This window comes from Callorhinchus milii, unplaced genomic scaffold, assembly GCF_018977255.1.
Source record: "Callorhinchus milii isolate IMCB2004 unplaced genomic scaffold, IMCB_Cmil_1.0 Scaffold28, whole genome shotgun sequence".
Lineage (NCBI taxonomy): Eukaryota > Metazoa > Chordata > Chondrichthyes > Chimaeriformes > Callorhinchidae > Callorhinchus > Callorhinchus milii.
Window position 1 is genome coordinate 1,782,631 of NW_024704769.1, and position 16,432 is coordinate 1,799,062.

Here is a 16,432-nt window from a genome sequence, read left to right on the forward strand (position 1 = left end):
GGCAGAATTGCGCACAGCGACGTCCCCACAAACAGTCGTGGATTGAAGTGACCAAATTATTATTTTTTTTAACTTATTGTTTTGGAAGGGATTATTTTATTTAAGTAAGAGGGCGCGCACGCACACACACACATATTGATTCCCCCGGACGTCTAATACAGTTAAAATACTTGTACTGAATAGAATACAATGATGTACTGCTAAATACAATTATCATCATTCTTGCACGTTTCAGTTGTTGGTCGGTGCATTGTAGAGAGCAAAAAAACGTGGGGGAAACTTTGTGAACAGCCTATATGGTTCCGATAATCCTTGCATTTGACGTAGCGCCTTATCAAGGACGTCTCAAAGGCTTCACAGAATATACTGTAAAGTGGATCGGCTGTATTTTGTGGGCGGAACGCGGCAGACAGTTTCGCACAGCAGCGTCCTCCGCAAACAGCCGTGGATTGAGTGACCAAATCCGGTCGCGTCATTGGCATGTAGACAGCCTTGAGCTCGGAGGAGAAAGACCAGTGTCTAAGGTCTGCAGGGAATTGGTTTGGCTTCGTGGCGAGACAGGCAACTGAATTTACACTCGACTACAATTCTGACCGAAACTGAATCGAGAATAAATATAATCCTTACGTTTGATGCCTCTTTTGCAAATCTGACTCACAATCCTTTCACCACCAGCTCTCGAGCAGCCACTTTTTTTAATCGGGGTTGAGGTACAGATCAGCCAAGATCTGATAGAATGGCGGAACAGGCTCGAGGGGCTGAATGGCCTCCTCCTGTTCTTACGACACCTCAAAAGGGGACTTTATAGAGGTACCTAAACCAGGACAGAAAGCGCGAGAGAGAGGGGGTGGTGGGGGGGGGGGAGGTTACGAGAAAACACAACACATTGAAACCAAACCAATTTATTACAATTGCCACATGGAACCGAAACGGTGGGAGAAAATGAATGAAGCGAACGCTATAAAAATAAGCAGTGTTTTGTGTCAACGTGAGGCGTTTTGTTTTATATACAAGTCTTATTCCCACCCTTGTCGGGAGCCGGGCGGAGGAGGCTTTAGTGAGGCGGCCCCAGTCGTTTGAGTCTGACGGAAGCGAGTGCGGGGCTGTGGGTGGGGGGGAAAGCCAATGAAGGGGCCCCGGTTGGAGTTGGGTTGGAGGCGAGAGAACAGGGCGTCGAACCGGGGTTGGCACAGGGAGGAGTCTCTGTGGTGTGAATAATGGTGCTTCCTTCGTCCATCACCGATGGCATCTTGCCCAGGGTCTCCACCGAGCTGCTCGCCGCGGCCGAGATCTTGTTCGGCGCGGCGCTGACGGGCACCAGCGTGTCTCCCGGCCCCCCGAGGTTCCCCTCGCTCTTCGTCGGGGTCGGGGGTGCGGGTGGCGGGGCGGAGGCGAGGAGGACGGTCTTGGAGTTGTTCTGAAGGAGGGGGCCCACTTTGGAGAGCACGACTGCACAGGGGGAGCTGGGAGCGTTGGTCAGGGCTGGCGATGTGAAGGTAAGCGCTGCACTGGCTGTGCTGAATCCTGGCCGGGAACACAGGGAGGAGGGATCCAGGCTGCCCACGATGGACTTGGTGAGGGCGCACATCTTGGCGTCAGACATCACGTACAGAGTTTTCGTGGGGCTTGTGGTCGTCACTGCAAAGGGAAAAGAGAACAATCCTGATCAATCCTTCCACTTGATGCAGGGCTTCATCACGTCGCCGAGACGTCTCAAAGCGCTTCGCGGGAATACGCTGTAAAGTGGATCCGCCGTATATTTTGCGGGCGGCCGATTGCTCCCCAGCGACGTCCCCGCAACGGTCGTGGATTGAGTGACCAAATTATTATTATTATTATTATTTTATTAACAAATTGGAGTCGTGGTTTGACCATCCCTCAGTGACTGTGGGTGAGAGTGTCTCAGAGGGAACAGGAAGAGGCCATTCAGTCCCTCGAGCCTGTTCCGCTATACGATCAGATAAATGGCTGATCTGCGCATCAATTACCCGCCTTTGTTCCATATCCCTTTGATTCCCCTCGGAGTAACAGTGCCACTGACAGAGGCCTCACCTACAGGTGTGGATGTGGGCTGGACACTGGAAGCCTTTTCTGCTGGAGGGGTCTCTATCACGCTGTGGCCTTTGCTCAAGTCCATCTGTGTGAGCAGTTTGGTGGTGGCTTGGGAGGTGGTAACCAGACCTGGGATGTCACGGAGCTACAGGGAGGGAGAGAAGAAAACATCAGAAACATCCCAGAGCTGGGAAATAATAATCCTTGCATTTGATGTAGCGCCTTATCACGTCGTCGGAGCTGAACTGGCTCCAAGGCCACATGTCGGAATCGAGCCAGCCCTCTCTGTGCCGGTCTCGGGTCTCGAGCCCCCGGTTTCTGAGCCGGGAGGGGCCGCAGTGTCCCAGGGCACTCACTGCTGATGGCAGCACAGCCCGGCCTGACTCATCGGCAGGACCTGGAAGGGCCAACCGGTCTCTGGGGGCCGGGAATCCTCCCCCTCAGCTCCTGTTAATCCCACAGCCAAAGCCCTAACTAACTAACCAACGGGGAGGGGGGTCCGAGCCGGACAAGCAGTGGGAAAGCTCAGCCAAACAGCGACATCAATGGCATTTGTTAGGTCAGGGTATCAAGGCATATGGGGCAAAGATGCGTAATTGGACTTGAGGTACAGGTCAGCCATGATGTAAAAGAACAGGCTCGAGGGGCTGAATGGCCTCCTCCTGTGCCTACGACAGACAACAACAACAAACAACAAAATCACATTTGTATAGCCAACCTACCTGCTGACTCTGCCCCTTAGTGTTGTGTTCGGCTGCCCCCGGCTTCCCCCCGGGGCTGGGCATGGTGTGGCAGAGGCTGGGCGTGGGGCTGGGGATGGGCGGCTGGCAAAGGGCAGCCATGTGGCCTGGTTGGCTCCTCAGCGTCACTGTGATGGCTGTTGGCGGCTTCACAACTGCAGAGCGATTACCGTTAGAGCGCCACAAATGGGGGAATTATTATAACAATAGATTATAGTTACATTAATCCTCGCATTTGATACGGCTTTGCCTTATCACGTCTTCCAGACGCCTCAAAGCGCTTCGTAGGATACACCGTAAAGGGTAGTGACTGTGTATTTTGCGGGGCGAAACGCGGCAGCGAATTGCGCACAGCAGCGTCCCCACAAACAGCCGTGAAGCGAGCGACCAATTTTATCTGGGGGATTGTCAGCCAGGACACCAGGAGAGAGAGAGAGAGATACTCTTCTTTTTGAATAGCATCGCAGGATCTTTAACTTCCACCTGAAGGTCGTAATCTGTGGCTGCGTTTCTCGTGCTGCAGCGCAATGGTAATTATTAATAAGAATTAATAATAATTGTATAATCTGTAGCCGTACCTGCCGGGCCGGAGATGTTATTGGTGAGCTTGGCCAGGCCGCCGTTGGCCAGTAGTTGGTGCACGGCTGTGTGTTTGCCGCTCAGCAACCCCGCTGTGGTCGAGAGGTTCACTGTTCGAGATGCGGTGCTGGGCGTCATGGTGCTGACAGCCAACGTGTGTAATGCTACGGTGCTCTTCACCACGCTGCACTGCTGGGGAACAGAACCACACAACAACAACAGTACTAACGCTAATCCTTGACTTTGATAGAGGGCTTATCACGTCGTTGAGGCGTCTCGAGGCGATTTCGTCAATTGACGAACAACCGGGTTCTTACTGACTGCTGGTAAACAGAGGCGTGTGTGTGTGTTTGAGGAAACTTGCTTAAGCAAGGTTTCCCCCTGACCTGACCCACCCGGGAATTGAACCCGGGTACTCTCGCTCGCGAGTGCTCTCAACCCTGAGCTACAGGACTCGACCTCAAATCTAACAGGAGGATGAGGCGGGAGTGAAACGCAGAGTCAGGTCCATGGCTTTGTTCTGTGGCTGTAAATTGCTGTTCTGTAAACTGATCGCATTCACTCCTTAATTATTCATTCATTTATTCTCAACTAATCAATCGGCGGACAGGCCTTCAGCCTTTCTGCCCCCACCCTTTGTAACACCATCCCAGTTCCCTTTGTCTCGCCCCCCCCCCCCCCCCACTCCCTCGTCTCCTTCAAGGCCAGTCTCAAAAGCCTCCCCTTCGACCGTGTCTTCGGCCACTCACCCCTACCCTCCCTGCCCTCCACCCTCCCTGATCACCTGCATGAGTTGTAGTTGTTGTTTGTACTTTACCTGAGTGGGGCTGTGGGTCACTGACCCCGAGGACAAGCTGGGGGCTTTGGTCCCAATCTCCTGGAGGCTGAAACTCAATCCCTGGAGCAGGCTGCTGGCGGAAGGAGTTCCTGAGGGCAAAACACACCATCACACACGTCAGCCTCAAGTGTCAGCGTTCTCCTCGCTGGCTCAAGAGTGTGTCGCTTCAAGTGTCACATTGGGACTCTTGAGCTGATACTCTAGGCTGAAGCTCCAGGGCCGTTGCTGGGGGACGGGGAGGGTTGCAATGTCAGAGGTGATGCCCTTCAGGTGACATATTAAATCGGGATTCGGTCGTCTCGAGAGTCTGTGGGTGTGGGTATGAGTCTGTGTGTGTGTGAGTCTGTGTGTGTGTGAGTGTGTAAGTAAGAGTGAGTGTGAGAGCGTGAGTGTTTGTGTGTGCGAGAGTGAGTGTGTGTGAGTGTGTGAGGGTGAGTGTGAGTGTGTGAGAGTGAGTATGTGAGAGTGAGTGTGTGAGAGAGTGCGAGGGCCGGACCTAGTGAGATGAGACGTACCTGAGGAGATGCCTGAGCTGCAGTGAGACTGTGTGGCTGGGCTGGAGGTGGAGGTCAATCGTGCCTGGATGCTGTGGAAGGCGGAGGCAGTGTGGCCACTGGTCAGGACACTGGGGGTGAGAGAGGTCGTGTCCGGGGGTCCAGCAGGCGAGGATCTGAGTGTGGGGGGGGTCGGCGGATAGACAATCAGTGAGTGAGAGAACGTAATCACCCTCTAAATACCCCCCCGCCCGCTCTCCTCCCATTCTCCCCCCACTGGTCAAGCTCTTTTGCACTGATAATAATAATCCATGCATTTAATATGGTGTTGTAGCTGAGACGTCTCAAAGCGCTTCACAGGATATACAGTAAAGTGTAATGACTGTGTGTTTTGTGGGCGAAACGCGGCAGCCAATTGCGCACAGCAGCGTCCCCCACAAACAGCCGTGGTTTGAGTGCCCACTTTATTTTTTTTAAGGGGTTATTAGCCTCGGAAAGCGATCCGGCAATCGACTAACGACCGGGTCACACTCACCTCTGCCCTGTGAGAAGGCCTGTGAGCTCCTTTGTGCCGGATCCAGACTGACTCATCGACAGGGCCATCGGCTTCCCAACAACACCTGCCAGCACAGAGGCCAACCATTAGATACACGCACACATTCACACGCACAGCCATTCCAATCAACTAGAGAATAGAGAGGTGTAGGAGAGGGGAATAGAGCGGTGTGGGAGAGGGGGATCGAGGGCTGTGGGAGAGGGGGAATAGAGGGGTGTGAGAAAGGGGGACTAGAGGGGTGTGGGAGAGGGGGAATAGAGGGGTGTGGGAGAGGAGGAATAGAGGGGTGTGGGAGAGGGGGAATTGAGGGGTGTACTATAGATGACTGGTGTGCACAGTTTTGTGCGACAGACGTACCATCTTTTGAGCCAGTGAAGGGCTGAGCAGGGGAGGCACCCTCCCCATGGGAGAGGATGGTGACTTTGATCTTCGCCCTCTTGGCAGCTTTGGCCCCCAGCTGGTTGGGGCTCTCAGCCTGTCGTCTCTTCAACAGGTTTTTAACGTCCTCTTTCTCTGCCAGGTCCTGCTGCTCCGAGGACACGGGGACTACGGGAGTGAGAGAGAGAGTGTGAGAGCGTGTGAGAGAGATAGAGTGAGCGAGTGAGTGTGAAAGTGAGTGGGAGAGTGAGAGAAAGAGAGACAGAGAGTGAGAGAGACAAGAGAGTCTCGCTCAACATTTCCCACTGCACGGAAGTCGAACCCAGGTCTCTCGCTTGCGAGGCGAGCGCTCTAACCACTGAGCTACAGGACTTTGTGGTTGTTGTTGACGGGATTATTACCCCCGGAAAAGCCACCCGCCAATCGACTAACAACCGGGTTCCTACTGACTGCTGGTAAACAGAGGCGCGCGCGCGCGTGTGTGTGTGTGTGTGTGTGGATTAAAGAAACTTTCTTCAGGTTTCACCCGCCCGGAAATCGAACCCAGGGCCTCTCACTTGGGAGGCGAGAGCTCTAGCGACTGAGCCGGGCTGAGAGCTGGGGGCTGGGATATTTCACAAGCAAGGCGAGGACTTGTGCTTTACAGCCACCGCCCCGCTCCCACCACTGGCTCGGAGTCAGGCTCCGCCACTGTTAAGCGCTCCGAGACGCTACCCTGCGTGGAGGGCGCTTTGTAAGTGCAAGTTGTTGTTGTTGAGGGCGTGTCTGCACAGCGAGATGTACTCACCAAATACGCAGGAGGAGCTGGCTGGGGGCAGAGACTTTGTCACCAACATGTTCTGCTTCAGGAAAGCAGCGAACTGAGCTGGAGGGAAACACACGGGTTTGGCACACAGCAAACTCCACATTGTATAGGAGCAGGAGGAGGCCATTCAGCCCCCCGAGCCTGTTCCAGCCGACAACTTTCAAACTACCCACACGTTCGTACAGTCGAATGGCAGCCACCTGTACTGTATTCTACATGCTGTGAAGTGTAGTGACTGCGTATTTCGTGGGCGAAACTCGGCAGACAACTGTGCCCGGCAGTGGATGGATTTAGTGACCGTATTTTTGAGTGCGCGCTCGAGTGTGTGTATGTGTGTGTGTGTGTGGGGGGGGTGGGGTGGGAGGGAATTAGTGAGGGGGCGCTCTGTAAATGCAAGTTGTCGTGGCTGTTGCTGAGGTTACCTTGTGCCTGTTTCTGGGTCAGCACGGTGCCCGTCCTCTGCATGTGCTGCTTGAGGATGTGGGTGAAGTGTGCGGAGAGGCTGGGTGACTGGCTGGCTGCCGTGGCCGACGCTGTGATCAGACTGGCCTTCTGGGCGGGAGACAGCGAGGAGGGCTTGGTCTTGGGGCTGGAGTTGGGGCTGCTCGACACGCTCGAGGTATCCTGCCGGCGACATTTTCTTTTACAAAACCATTTGTTTTTATTTGCCCGGCCGGGTGTCTGACCCGCGCGAGGAAACCCATCGCCGTGCTTTTAATCGTCTCCAAACCCAACCGAGAATTCCCTGCCTCGAATCTGCACGTGGGAATCCCAGAGATAAGATTGTTGGAATGGAATGCGCTCTCTCTCTCTCTCCCTGGAGGGAGGCATCCTACGTACCTAATTCCGGAGAGTATCAGGCGCAGGTTGGCGAGGGGGGAGCCCAGAGTGTGTGTTGGGGTAACTGCTGGAGTCTGACCAGCTAAACCCACACACAGCTCCGGCCATTGAGGGCGCTGTCTGGCCGAGCTTTCCCGCTGCTTGTCCAGCTCGGACCCCCCTCCCCGTTAGGGTTTTGGTTTACAGGGTTAATCATCATTAATTAACCAATAAAAAGAGTGAAGTTTCCTTACATAAGTGGGGTATAAATGGCGCATTGTCCAGAACCCAGATCCTCCCACCACCCACCCTTACCCCTCCCTCCTGTTCATTCCTTACAACCCCCACCCCCCCACCCCCACACCACTTACCTCGGAGCCGGAAGGCGAGGCGGACACTCTGCTGAAGGGGGAAGCGGGTCGGTTGCTCCGCTCGGGCAGCTCGAAGGTTAAGTCTCTCCGCGTGTCCCGGGCTTTCCTTTTCTTCTCCGCGTCCAGGTCTTTGGGGTCGGAGCCGGCCTGAGCCTCCGACTTGGTGAGAACTCCCGTCAGGAAATCCCCAATCTCGTCCTGCGTGGGGAACACCCTTTAGCATTTGACCCCAATCTATTTCCGATGACCTACCGAGGCTCTGGGGCACAGTACGAGATATTCTACCCAGCCCTTCACGTGCAAACGTTCAAGCCTTTGAGCAAGTTTTACAGCTCACATTGATCGTGTGGCGTATTGGTCTTATTTTGATGTTTTATCCTCGTCTCATGGACAACAATAATCCTATTTGAGGGTAATGATCCAACAACAATAACAACTTGCACTCATATAACAACTTCTATGGCGTTCTGTTGAAAAAGGGGGAGGCGGAGGGATTGAGGGAGAGTGTTCCAGACTTTCGGGGCTTGGTGGCTGAAAGCGAGTTTTAGGGCGCAATCCCTTCAACGACAACAACAAAAATAATAATAATAATGTAATCACTGGAACCACGGCTGTTTGTGGGGGACGCTGCTGCGCGCAATTGGCTGCCGTGTTTCGCCCACAAAATACCCAATCGGTTCACTTGACAGTGGATTCCATGAAGCGCTTTGAGACGTCTCGAAGAGGTAATAAGGCGCTATATTATTGTTGTTTTATCACACGAGCAGCTCCTCACACACACCTGGATGCAGCGATCTACCATGCTCTGGGTCAGGCCCTCTGTTTTTTTCTTAGCTTTGCTGATCCTGCAGTAAAAAGCCCATCAGCACAACATCATAATGGGAGTTAAAGAGAGAGCGAAAGAGAGAGAGATAAAGCACTGAGAGAGCGAGAGAGATAGAGTTACACAGGGAGAGAGAGATTGAGTTACACAGGGAGAGAGAGATAGAGTTACTGCAGAGAGAGTTCCAGCACATACAAACCCTCATACACACACTCACACAGAGAGATACAGCACACACATGCAGTCACAGAGAGATACAGCGCACGCGCACAGTCAGAGATACAGCACACACATGTGCGCAGTCAGTTACAGCACGCACACACACGCAGTCACAGAGTTACAGCACACAAATGTGCGCAGTTAGAGAGAGATACAGCACACACATGTGCGCAGTCACAGGGTTACAGCACACACACACGGACCCAGTCCCACAGATACAGCACACACACACACACGCGCGTGCAGTCAGAGATACAGCGCACGCACGCACGCACACACACACACGTGCAGTCCCAGAGATACAGCACACACACATAGAGTTACGGCCACAGTGAGTGTCAGACCCACCTGAGGTTGTCGTCCCCGCCCCCCACGATCACCATGCTGTTCTCGGCCCGGATCCTCTCCCTGAAATCCTCCATCCCGTCCACACTGCACTGCACCGCGTGCTGACCGACCACAAACAGCACCGGGGTCTTCATATCCAGCAACGGGTCGTCCACATCCTGGGGTCAACACACACCCACACGGTGAGCTGACGAGCCCAGTGCTCGGAGCACTAATTCATTCATTCATTAATGGACCCGTATTCACACACTCCGTCCCCCCATCACCCCAGCCCTCGCCAGCCCCCACTGGCTCCCCATTACCCCCACTAACCCCCGTTCCCCCCATCACCCCGGCCCTCGCCAGCCCCCACTGGCTCCCCATCACACACACTAACCCCCGTCCCCCCATCACCCCAGCCCTCGCCAGCCCCCACTGGCTCCCCTCACACACACTGACCCCCGTCCCCCCATCACCCCAGCCCTCGCCAGCCCCCACTGGCTCCCCGTCACACACACTGACCCCCGTCCCCCCATCACCCCGACCCTCGCCAGCCCCCACTGGCTCCCCGTCACTGAATGGATCGATTTCAAGTTCCTCTCAACACTCGTCTTCAAATCCCTTCACTCCTCGACACCTCCCGACCTCTCCCACCTGCTCACCCCCCAACCCACTACCTACTGCCTCCGTTCGACCGGCTCCGGCCTCCTGCTCGTCCCCCGCTTCGCCCCGAATGTCTGTCACTCTCTTTCCTCTATCCCCCCGCCTCGTCCCCTTCCTTCCCCATCTTCAGGTCGCGCCTGAAGACCTTCCTCTTGGACCAGTGCCTAGGGTCACCTCCCCCCCGGCTCGGTGTCGCGCTCCGTCAGTGTCAAGCGCTCTGGGTCGCTGCCCTGCGCGAGGGGGCGCTGTATAAAAATGCAAGCTGCCGCTGTTGTTGTTGTTGTTCTGCCCAACGTTCATCCATTATTACACAGCTGTCACTTACCCCTCTCGGCCCTTCCGTGGTGAACAGAGGGAACCCGAGACACACCACGGCCGACACGAACTCCATCACAGAGACCTGCGGGCAAACAGTGTGATAACATACACTGCATCTTTACTGACATTGTACAGTAACGGGGAAAGAGACAAGACTGCCCCTCACCCACCCACAGCCCCACCCACCTACAGCCCCACCCACAGCCCCACCCACCACCCTGCCCCCACCCGCAGCCCCGCCCTCACCCACCCACAGCCCCACCCACCACCCTGCCCCCACCCTTCAGCCCCGCCCTCACCCACAGACCACCCACAGCCCCACCCTCACCCACCCACAGCCCCACCCTCAGCCACCTACAGCCCCACCCACCTACAGTCCCACCCACCCACAGCCCCACCCACCCACAGCCAAACCCACCACCCTGCCCCCACCCGCAGCCCCGCCCTCACCCAGACCACCCACCCACAGCCCCGCCCTCACCCACCCACAGCCCCACCCTCACCCACCCACAGTCCCACCCTCACCCACAGCCCCACCCTCATCACCCACAGCCCCACCCTCACCCACCTACAGCCCCACCCACCTACAGCCCCACCCACCCACAGCCCCACCCACCCACAGCCCCACCCACCACCCTGCCCCCACCCGCAGCCCCGCCCTCACCCAACCACAGCCCCGCCCTCACCCACCAACAGCCCCGCCCTCACCCACAGCCCCACCCTCACCCACAGCCCCGCCCTCACCCACCCACAGCCCCGCCCTCACCACCCACATACTTACATGACAGGCAACCAGAGCGCCCACATTCCAGCCAATCAGGACAATGGGTCTGGTTGGGAAGTGAGTTTGTGACTGTCGAGAGAGTGAGAGAGAGACCTTGAGTCATCCATCCACAGAAAATAAATCCACTCCCGCTGAGCCAGGCTCACAGCCTCCTCCCCACACCCCCACCCCACACACACACACACTCCCCTTCCCCCACTCCCCCTTCACCCAAACTCTCTCCCCCTCTTCCCTCACATTACACGGAAGCAAACCGAGAATGGAAAACAATCAGTTTACCTTATTACGGTTTAGGAAAACAAATAACTTGCCTAAGGTTTCGTCCTGACCCGCCCGGGAATCGAACCCAGGTCCTCTCGCTTGCGAGTCGAGTGCTCTAACCGCTGAGCTGCAACTTCCATTACTCACCTCGTGAACCTTTGCTCTGATGGCTGCGATCATATTCTCCAGACACTGGGAAACACTAACTCCAGAGCCGCTGTGGGATACATGCATCGTAACGGGAATCACCTGCAGAACAAGTCCAGCCGGAGCCAGTTACACTCACAGCCACGTAAACCCAGCAACCACCCACCACCCCCCACTACAAACCCTGCACATGGGCAAAGTGTTTTATTTGTAACCAATCTGCACACAGCGACGTCCCCGCAAACAGCCATGGAGTGATTGGCCAATTTTATCTGCGGGATTGTCAGCCACAGTTGTTACGGTCCGGAATGCACTGTCTGACTGGGTGGTGGAAGCAGAGTCGATAGCTTTCAAAAGGGAATTATAGAGGTATTTGAAAAGGAAGAATTTTCATGGCTTTGGGGTAAGAGTGGGGGAGTGGGACTAGTTGGGGTGAGAGCGGGGGAGTAGGACTAGTTGGGTAGATCTTTCAAAGAGTCGGCACAGGCTCGATGGGCCGAATGGCCTCCTTCTGTGCTGTAAGATTCTATGACATCGGGAGAGAGAGAGAAACTTGCTTCTCTTTTCTAACAGCGCCGCAGGGGGAGAGATCGTTAACGCCCACCTGAACCGGGCACAGACGGGGAATGAGTGAGGTTTAACGTCTCATCCGAAGGACGGCGTCTCTGACAATGCGGCGCTCTCTCTCTCTCCCTCTCCCCCTCCCTCCAGCGCTGCGCTGGAGTGTCAGCCTGGGCTGTGAGCTCAGAGTCCCCACACATAGAGGCTCGAACCCACACCTTCTGATTCAGAGGCGAGTGAGCTAGCGACTGAGCCAGGACCACACCTTAATACTGTATCCCAGCCTTCGGCATAGCAAACCCCATTCCACTGTGTGCTGGCACTGCGCAAATGCAATGTGTTGTCGCTGTTGTTGTTGACTGACCTTTCCCAAACAGGAGAGCTGTGAGTGCCAGAAACGGTTGCGACGGGTTGTGGACAAGAGACTGTTGGTCGGCCCATTGGGAGCCACGAGTAGGAGAGGGGAGCCAGGGATCTTAGTCTGAGGACAAGGAGAAGAAACACTGTCCTTTTAGTCGCTGATAATATAACAATAATCCTTGCATTTTATTCAGCGCCTTATCACGTGGTCGAGATGCTTCAAACCGCTTCACAAAATATACTGTGAAGTGTAGTGACTGTGTATTTTATGGGCGAAATGCGGCAGCCAATTGCGCATAGCAGCGTCCCCACAAACAGTCGTGGATTGAGTGACCAATTTATAATATTTTTTTGTTGGGATTATTACCCCTGGAAAAGCGATCCGCCAATCGACTAACAACCGGGTTCCTACTGACTGTTAAATAACCAGAGGCGCGTGTGTGTGTGTGTGGAGTAAGGAAACTTGCCCAACGTTTTGCCCTGACTGGGAATTAAACCCAGGTCCTCTGGCTTACGAGGTGAGCTCTAACCAATGAGCTACAGGACTGCACTATGTGTATAAACATTAATATACAAATGTAACTTGTTGTTGTTGAGGGAAGGTACTCACAGGCTTGTTGTGGGACAGCACACCCACTGCTGGGTCCCAGGGACGTTTGAGGAGTAAGGAGAGGGCCTCAGCTCCCGCTGCTCCCGACTTGGCAGTCGATGAGATGATCATTCTGTCAATCAGGGTCGGGACCTGGTAAAGCGGAAGGAAACGTCCTGGTTTCACTCTCACAGCAACACTTCCTACAGAGCTCCTGTATCCTCCTCCGCCCCAAACTCCGTGCCCTCGTCATCCCAGTCCCTGCCAGGCTCCACCGACTTCCAGCTGACCCCACCCCAAAAATAAAATACCCTATGGAACCCTTTATCATTTTAAATACCTTACAAACTCAAGGGAATACATTAAGGGGTGTAATAATAATCCTTGCATTTGATGAAGCGCCTTATCACGTCTTCGAGACGTCTCAAAGCCTTCACAGCTCCTGTAAAGTGAAGTGACTGTGTACTTTGGGGGCGAAATGTACTGTAAAAGTGGGTTACCTTGCATTTCAGTGTCTGAAGCACATCGAGATAGGCAGAGAGCATGGGGAGACTGAGAGATTCGACCAGTGTGGAGTGCAGCCACTGTGTCAGCCTGGTCTCCCAGTTCACACTGGCCAGGGCCTGTCGAACTCGTCGCGTACATTTATCCACCGCGATCCTCCTCAGCACTGGCTCATTACTGGCCTGGAGAGGGAGAGAGAGGGAGATTGCAATTATAGTCGTATCACTGTAGCTCAGGGGTTAGAGCCCTCGCCTCGCAAGCGAGAGGGCCTGGGTTCAGTTCCCAGGCGGGCAGGGCGAAACGTTGGGCAAGTTTCCTTACGCCACACACACACCTCTGTTTACCAGCAGTCAGTAGGAATCCGGTTGTTAGCTGATTGGCGGATGGCTTTTCCGCGGGTAATAATCCCTTCAAATAAAAAAAGTGCCCTGGTATTTTTAATGTCCACCTGAACAGGCAAACGGGACCTCGGTTTAACATTGCAAACCCCGCCCCAGCGCTGCATTGGAACGTCAGCTTAAACTGTGTCCTGACGCGAGGTTCGAACCCACAACCTTCTGACTCAAGAGGCGAGAGCGCGACCACTGAGCCAGGCTGACGCACACTGAGCTGGGCTGACACTCACACTGCGCCTGGTTGACACACTGCTGCCAGACAGAAAGACACTGGAATGCTACCCCTGTGCCACTCACCCCTTCGTTCCCCAGCCTGGCCAGCCGGTCTGACTGGAGGGCCTTCACGATCTTGTTGAAGAGTTTATTCTGCGCCGCCGTCCAGCCCAGCCTGGGAGAGGGAAGCCAGAGTCAGGCTCAGCACGGCACAAGCTGCACCGTAACAGCCACTCGCACTTACGCAGAGCCCCCTCCCGCAGGGCAGCGTTTGACAGTGGCGGAGCACTATGCCAAGCCGAGTGGAGGTGACCGCAGGCACTCGTCGAATTTGGAAGGTCTTCGGGCGCGACCTTAAGATGGGGAGGGAAGGGGGCGAGGCGGAGGGATTGGAGGAGAGAGTGGCAGAGTTTCGGGGCGCAGCAGCTAAAAAGCTCGGCCACCGATGGTGGAATGGAGGGCACGAGGGACAAGCAGGAGGCCGGAGCCAGCTGAGTGAGGGGAGGTAGTGGGTTGGGGAGTAAGCAGGTCGGAGAGGTAGGGAGGTGCCAGGGCATGAGGGGATTTGAAGACGAGTGAGAGGATCTTGAAACACAGGCACAACTCGGCCACACATGTCACATACACATACGTCTCACACACGCACCGATTGACGTGATCTTCCCAGTCGTCGGGGGGCAGCGGGGCGTCCGTGTCCGTCCGGGCAAAGATGACGTGACGCTCGCATTCGTTCATCACGCTCCGGGCCTTCTGGTTATCGTACAGCGGCAGTGGGCTGGGCAGCACCGTGTCCACGTCCACGACCACATCCCCCTCACTGCAAAACGCAGCGAAACACAGCTCACACGCCTGTACACACGTACATGGACATAGTCAGTGGGAAATATGTGTGCCCAACCCCTTGTGACATTTAGCCTTGACGTCTCTGACAATGTGTCTCTCTTTCTCTATCTCTCTCTCTCTATCTCCCTGTGGGGCTCGAACCCACAACCTCCGGACTTGGAGGCGAGTGAGCGAGAGACTGAGCCACAGGCTGCCGTTCGGGCAGTGTTTGGTTACACTTCGAAGGGTCCCCGCGGATCTCTTGACCGTCCAGCATCCAGACCGTCCTCCTGATGTGAAAGGCGCCGTGTGCATGTCTTCCGTTGCTGTTGCGACTGCTCTTACCTGCTGTTGTCTTGGTGTCTCCTGGGAGTGACGAAGAGCATGCGGGCGGGCCGGGAGGTGCTGGCGTCTGGGTGAGCGCTCCATGGCTTGGCGTAGCTGTGATCCAGGAACACCAGGTCCAGCTCCCGCTCGTGGGCCGAGAGCTGGAACAGTAACGAGGTGCCCATGCGCCGAGCGGAGCTCTGAAAATCACGCTCACCTCGACCGGACATTTGCTCAACTTCAGCGTCAGCTCCGGCTGAAATCACCTGAAATACACACACACACACACACACACACAGAGAGGTGTCAGCGCTCAAAGCGTAAAACACACAGTCACTCCCCCTCACTTTCCCCCCCCACCCCCCCACCCCCCCCCTCCCTCGCCGTCTTAATGGGAATCCTTGCGTTCGATCACCCTGGCGCCTCATCGCGTGGTCGAGGACGTCTCAAAGCGCTTCGCGGGACACGCCGCCGAGCGGATTGACTGCTAACAAAGCGTGGGCTTTGTTGGGTCAAATTGGAAGTTGTTCTTGTTTTTTTTTTTGACGGATTCCGATTTAATCGAAAAACAGGAAACATTAATTTGCACAAAGTCCTGTAGGGTATTGGTTAGAGCGAACCTGAGGCGAGTTTCCTTACTCCCCACATACACACACACACCTATTTACCAGCAGTCAGTAGGAACCCGGTTGTTGGTCGATTGGCGGAGGGCTTTGCCGGGGGGTAATAATCCCTCCAAAAAATTAATAATAATTTGGTCACTTCCATCCACACTGCTGTGGGCGATCGGCTGCCGCCAAAACACTTTGCGGTGTGTCCCGCGAAGCGCTTTGAGACGTCTCGACCACGTGCTAAGGCGCTGTATCAAATGCAAGGATTATTATTGTTATTATTAATATTATTATTATGATGATTATGATGATTTCTGACCCTCCCTCCCTCCCTCCGCTCCTCTCCAGGCCTGTCCTCCGGGAACACAAGTGCAAACACAAGCAACAACTCCTACAGAGAATAAAGATGATCAAGATATCAAAAATCATTTCCCCCATCCCCCCCCACAACCCCAACCCCAACCCTCAGCCAAATTTAACGGCCAAAAAAGGCCATCGCAAAATCTAATAAGTCTTAAAAAGAAAAAAAAAAACTATTTTTTTGATAACACGGTAAGACAGTCACCACTTTTTTCGGACACCTCGTTCGAGCGACAGATATCACTGCAAGGGACACGGGGCGAAGGAGCAGATTTCTTGAAGGTGGGGGCGGTGGGGGGGGGGGGTGGGGAGAGCGATAAACTAACTTCATCCGTAAGGTGATCAAAGCATCTCCTCTGCTCCGAGAACTGATAGCCCAACGTCCGCGGTGTCTGCAGCTCTTAGGAACTAAATGGGAAAGCCACGCGATTTGGGCAACTCAAGGTCACTACTCGAGGTGGGTGGGGGGGTTGGGGGCGGGCAGGGGGTGGGGGGCGGGCAGGGGGTGGGTGGGTG

At 55.0% G+C, this 16,432-nt stretch overlaps 1 protein-coding gene across 4 annotated transcripts; it reads right to left on the reverse strand.

The window, feature by feature from the left end:
- Positions 1-860: 860 nt before the first annotated feature.
- On the reverse strand, positions 861-15,226 carry kansl3 (KAT8 regulatory NSL complex subunit 3). 4 transcript variants are annotated; one of them, XM_042344514.1, is made up of 22 exons: positions 14,964-15,226; positions 14,443-14,613; positions 13,881-13,971; positions 13,185-13,370; positions 12,706-12,837; positions 12,100-12,216; positions 11,175-11,276; positions 10,764-10,835; positions 9,990-10,064; positions 9,023-9,180; positions 8,414-8,477; positions 7,633-7,830; positions 6,865-7,066; positions 6,425-6,502; positions 5,617-5,805; positions 5,239-5,323; positions 4,725-4,879; positions 4,189-4,298; positions 3,371-3,560; positions 2,775-2,947; positions 2,053-2,197; positions 861-1,638 (listed from the first exon to the last, which is right to left on the reverse strand). In XM_042344514.1, the coding sequence occupies exons 1-22, from the start codon at positions 15,173-15,175 to the stop codon at positions 1,055-1,057; spliced, it is 3,489 nt and encodes a 1,162-aa protein (XP_042200448.1). In that variant the 5' UTR covers positions 15,176-15,226; the 3' UTR covers positions 861-1,054. The 4 variants fall into 4 exon arrangements, with proteins under 4 accessions (XP_042200448.1, XP_042200447.1, XP_042200449.1 ...); XM_042344513.1 differs by having other exon boundaries at positions 3,371-3,563; XM_042344515.1 differs by having other exon boundaries at positions 3,371-3,563; positions 14,443-14,645; positions 14,964-15,106.
- Between the last annotated feature and the right edge of the window lie 1,206 nt (positions 15,227-16,432).